Here is a 4609-nt window from a genome sequence, read left to right as displayed (position 1 = left end):
TATTTCACGTTCAGAGCCCTCCCTCCCTCCCATTACCAGTCGCTGCACCCCCACCCCCACCCCGGACGCCGTCTCAGCGGCTGCCGCCGCACGCTGCAATCCCTCTCCCATTCTCTAGCCTCTCCCAGCAATCGGAGTTACTTATCTCTATTTTATTTTCTCAGAAACACGGTGGTTCAGCCCCTAATCCGCGCCATTCGTAGGATCCTGCCGCTGCCGCTCATTTTCGGATCCCCTAGGTCTTATTTTCTATTTGTTTTGTTTCGTTTGTTATGTTGGTTTATTCTCTTTCACCCATGGAGAGGAACTTCAAGAGTATGTTCTTTTTACTGTTGAGTTCTTCAACAATTGTTCAACTTATGTAAATGAAAACATAAAACTAGAAATGTATCCATCTCTTATTAGAAAATGAAGAACAGATTGAGTCGATCAATAAGAACAAAAAATGTATCATTCTTATCGGAATCCAATAAATAAAGAAGAAATAATTGTTTTAAAAGATGAACAGAGGTTGTAGGCTGGCAATGAACAACTTGTTGGCCTTGTTATCAATCTTTTCTTAAAAAAGAACAGCATAATTAATTGGCATACAAAGAATACAAGATTTCGAACTGCAAACTGATTCGTAATTTCTTGTTTTTCTTTTCTCATAAAAAATTCAGGGAGGCACATATAACTTTCTTTTACTCTGCAGGGGTTGCAAGGGATTTTGAATTTATCGTCGAGGAAGGTAGTTGTTAATTGAAGGTTATCTTGTGCTACCATGGCGACCAGTAAGTCTCATCTCACCAAGCCTTTCCCTCCATTTTTTGTGTTCATTTTACTTTTGTTATATATGTTTCTTAAGGATTTTCTTTGGGTTTGTGTCAACTACAATATTTCTCACATGCTTCGATTCTTTAGGGCTTATGTTTGAGAACTCATGTGAAATTGGGGTTTTCTCCAAGCTCACAAATGCTTATTGCTTGGTTGCAATTGGTGGCTCTGAGAACTTCTACAGGTTCTTTATTTCCCTTTCCTGTTTCCTGACCTTGTTTTGAACTGGAAGCAATTTCTCATGAATATTTTCCATGTTTTAGTGCCTTTGAATCTGAATTAGGCGGTGTCATTCCGGTCGTTAAAACATCCATCGATGGCACGCGCATTATTGGTCGTCTATGTGCTGGTTTGTAAAACTTTTATTCTTTTTGTTTGATTATTTTCTGCACCTTCAAAGTATGATGAATACCCATTAATGATGTGACGCCCAAACAACTTATGTTCATGTTTCCATAACATTGTATTTCTTTTTCATATTTCTTACTGCAGGAAACAAAAATGGGCTTCTTGTACCACACACCACTACTGATCAAGGCAAGCTTCTTTTCTATCTTCTTGTTACATTACATCTTTAGTTTCATAGTTGGGGTGCATGCCTGCAGTACTACATCTCTTTGAATATATTTGTATCTCTCTTTATCAAGTGAGAGAGTTTTGAATATAAGCTAATGTAAATAAAAACAATATGCCTTCCTGTTAAAATTCTGTTCAAATGGTCGTTTGTTCTATTTTTTATACGAATGATATCCAACTCTTGCCATTTACATGATAAAATTGTAAAGGTTACCACCTTGATCAACAAGAGACTCAGGTTATTGTCATTTATGATTGCTTTGTGAGTTTGAATTATTAAATTCCGTATGTCGAGTTGGAAGTTCTATTTTGTGCTGTCGATGAAGCGTATGAGTATTCTATGTAATTTTAGTTGTTACCTACCAAATCAGAGAATTTTTTTTTTGTTCTTTTTGCAATTCATTGGATAGGATATTCCCCTTTTTATAATTCATCTCGTCAATAAAATGTTACTGTCTTCTATATAAAAATAATAATAATTTTGTTTGCAGTAAGGATTCGAATAATTATCTCTAAGTTTATGAATTCAGAGACTACATCATTATGCAATAATGAATTCATTGTCTTGCACGTGATGCCTGAAACTGTCGGCACTAGCATTATTAAATTTGTGTCTATACAAGTTTTTAAGTGAGGACGCATCATGAAATTAAGTTTGATCCGACTTGCACGAAACTCTTTTTGATGTTCTTTAATTTATGTTAATAGGTAATGATGTGTATTGCCATATTACATAACTGACACTATGTTCCAATTCTTTGCGTTTTTGAAGAACTTCAGCATTTGAGAAACAGCCTACCTGACCAAGTTGTTGTCCAACGTATACAAGAGAGACTGTCTGCTCTGGGGAATACAATTTCTTGTAATGATCATGTTGCTCTCACACATACTGATCTCGACCGGGTATTTTTACTTGTCCTTCCCGCTTCACGTCGTGCTTCTAGTGGTACTTTCTACATCACCATCTTCGCTTGCAATCTTGTTCTCCCATTTCAATCTGGAAATTTCAAATCTATGTAATATCCCAGTTCCTAGAAAATGTTCAAGGAAATAACTTGTACCCGCCAAGGAAGCAATGGCTTCTTCGAGCAGTGTCCGAATCTTTTATGAACAGAGTCTCAATGGTTGAGCGCATATCCTCATAAAGACGGGACATGGTGCAGAATATGGACTCGTTGATTGGATTGGAGTGTTCTAAAAAAATTGAGTTCTTGCAAATATACTTATGGAACGCAAGACTGCTTTATTTCTCTCATCCATTCCTCTTTGTCTACTAAAAGAAATATGTTATTCTCTCATTGATCAGGAAACTGAAGAGCTCATTGCTGATGTTCTTGGAGTAGAGGTCTTTAGGCAGACGGTAGCAGGCAACGTTCTCGTGGGAAGCTACTGTAGCTTCACGAATAGGGGTGGCTTGGTAATGTTCACCTTCCTTGCTCCTTTTTAACCAAGTGTAGTCTCCGTATTGAACTTTCCTTCAACTTCATGTGAATGAAAATCCCCTGAAAGTTGGACTTGTGCAAATATTCAACAGGTTCATCCACATACGTCCATTGAAGATTTGGATGAGCTATCAACCCTTCTTCAGGTCCCTTTAGTTGCTGGAACAGTGAATCGTGGAAGTGAAGTGATTGCTGCTGGATTGATAGCAAATGACTGGACTGCATTTTGTGGTTCAGACACGACTGCGACCGAGTTATCGGTGATCGAGAGCGTTTTCAAATTGAGGGAGGGTCAACCAAGCTCCATTGTTGATGAAATGAGGAAGTCGCTAATAGACAGTTACGTGTGAAGTGTCATGTAATGCTACACCTGATTCTTGCAAGCAAGCAATTGTTATTACTGCTGCCTTTTTCCTTTTGTTATGTTTAACAACTTTGTGAGTGTGTAATTCGACTCTGCCCTCAATAGTGTTTTGGTTGAAATTGGGATCCATATTTGCTATTATACGTCTTTTGTTCAATGTTAAGTTAGGGTGTTTATTAATCGGTTTCGATTTTAAAAATTTCTAATAGGTTCTTGAATTTTGATTTTGGCGTTAAATGATTTAATATGACACATAATTTAGTGTTCACGAAAGATTTGAATCTTTAACCATTCGAAAAGATTTAAAACTTTTCTCATCAATATATCCCTCTTATTTCTTTCAATGCCAAGAAATTAATATTTTACCAAAGGAAACAACATGTGGAGGCTTCATTCTGTTCAAGTCTATTAAATTCTTTATACATTCTTAACATATTTCTCTTAGTATAATAAATTGTTCATTAATTAATTAATTCTAATTTTAAAATAATTATAAATTAAAATAGAATTACTCAAATGGCTTGAGAAAATAAATTCCAATTGTGCCCCTATTACAAACCGTAAAAAAAAGTTATCATAGATGGTGGAAATCGAACTTTCAACTAAACTTTTAGTTGATATTATTATAACATCTGAATTAGTTTGATTCAAGAGATCATCACAGATCAAAATATCATTTACACGTCTAAACATTCAAGAGATCTCACGTACATATCTAATTTTAATACTTTAAACCCTCCTATAGAGAGTATTGTGTTCATGCTAAATTACATGTTTTAATTTTTTTGCATGTCCAAGTAAATTAATATCTGCCAAGTCATATGAAATAATGGTATTTTATTTCATGAAAATGAAACAAAGTATTTTAAACTAAATTAATAAAATGCAATTCAAAATTACTGTCATTCTTTTATCAATTAAATCTGACTTAACTGGATAGAACAAAAAATCAGCACTTCAAGAAGGATGAAAAATGAAACTTCTAAAAGATTGACAAAATTTAAAATAATAATGATGATAATCGGGTTAGCCTAATTATCTAAAATCAATTACTTGAAATTCAGATGAGATGAGACGCATAAATAAATGGGCATATAATTGGTTCAAATAATATACAAGTTTTGAACATTTTTGTCCCTAATCAATGGTTTTTCTTTTAGCCTATGTTCTATGAAAGAAAAAACAATATTAAACACAGAAGGAAGCTGCTCTACATGATGCCAAATTCGACACACGGGTATAATCACGAGTTATGGCTAAATATAATCAATATGACACTTTATAAACGTGATCAAATTCGACTCATCGTCTTATAAGTAAGATGGAGAATGGATTTTCGGAGTGATATTAAACATAACAGAAGGGGTTTTAGCTCTTTCGAAATCATTCTCAACATGCATGCAAGTTAGGA

At 34.8% G+C, this 4609-nt stretch overlaps 1 protein-coding gene across 1 annotated transcript; it reads left to right on the top strand.

Annotated features, from left to right (window-relative positions):
• On the top strand, nucleotides 1-3339 carry LOC111438315 (eukaryotic translation initiation factor 6-2-like). The gene is made up of 8 exons (XM_023076215.1): nucleotides 1-239; nucleotides 695-773; nucleotides 904-1000; nucleotides 1080-1165; nucleotides 1309-1353; nucleotides 2165-2295; nucleotides 2699-2809; nucleotides 2927-3339. Exons 2-8 carry the CDS (start codon nucleotides 764-766, stop codon nucleotides 3182-3184), a joined length of 738 nt encoding a protein of 245 aa, XP_022931983.1. The 5' UTR covers nucleotides 1-239; nucleotides 695-763; the 3' UTR covers nucleotides 3185-3339.
• The last annotated feature ends 1270 nt before the right edge of the window (nucleotides 3340-4609 follow it).

Source organism: Cucurbita moschata, unplaced genomic scaffold (genome assembly GCF_002738365.1).
Source record: "Cucurbita moschata cultivar Rifu unplaced genomic scaffold, Cmos_1.0 Cmo_Scf00073, whole genome shotgun sequence".
Lineage (NCBI taxonomy): Eukaryota > Viridiplantae > Streptophyta > Magnoliopsida > Cucurbitales > Cucurbitaceae > Cucurbita > Cucurbita moschata.
The sequence above is the reverse complement of the archived record's forward strand: the minus strand, read 5'-3'. Positions and strand labels throughout refer to the sequence as shown.

Coding starts and splice junctions, on each gene's coding strand:
- LOC111438315 (XM_023076215.1), top strand. Junction 1,001..1,079: donor GGCTCTGAGAACTTCTACAG/GTTCTTTATTTC, acceptor TCCATGTTTTAG/TGCCTTTGAATCTGAATTAG. Junction 2,296..2,698: donor CACATACTGATCTCGACCGG/GTATTTTTACTT, acceptor CTCATTGATCAG/GAAACTGAAGAGCTCATTGC.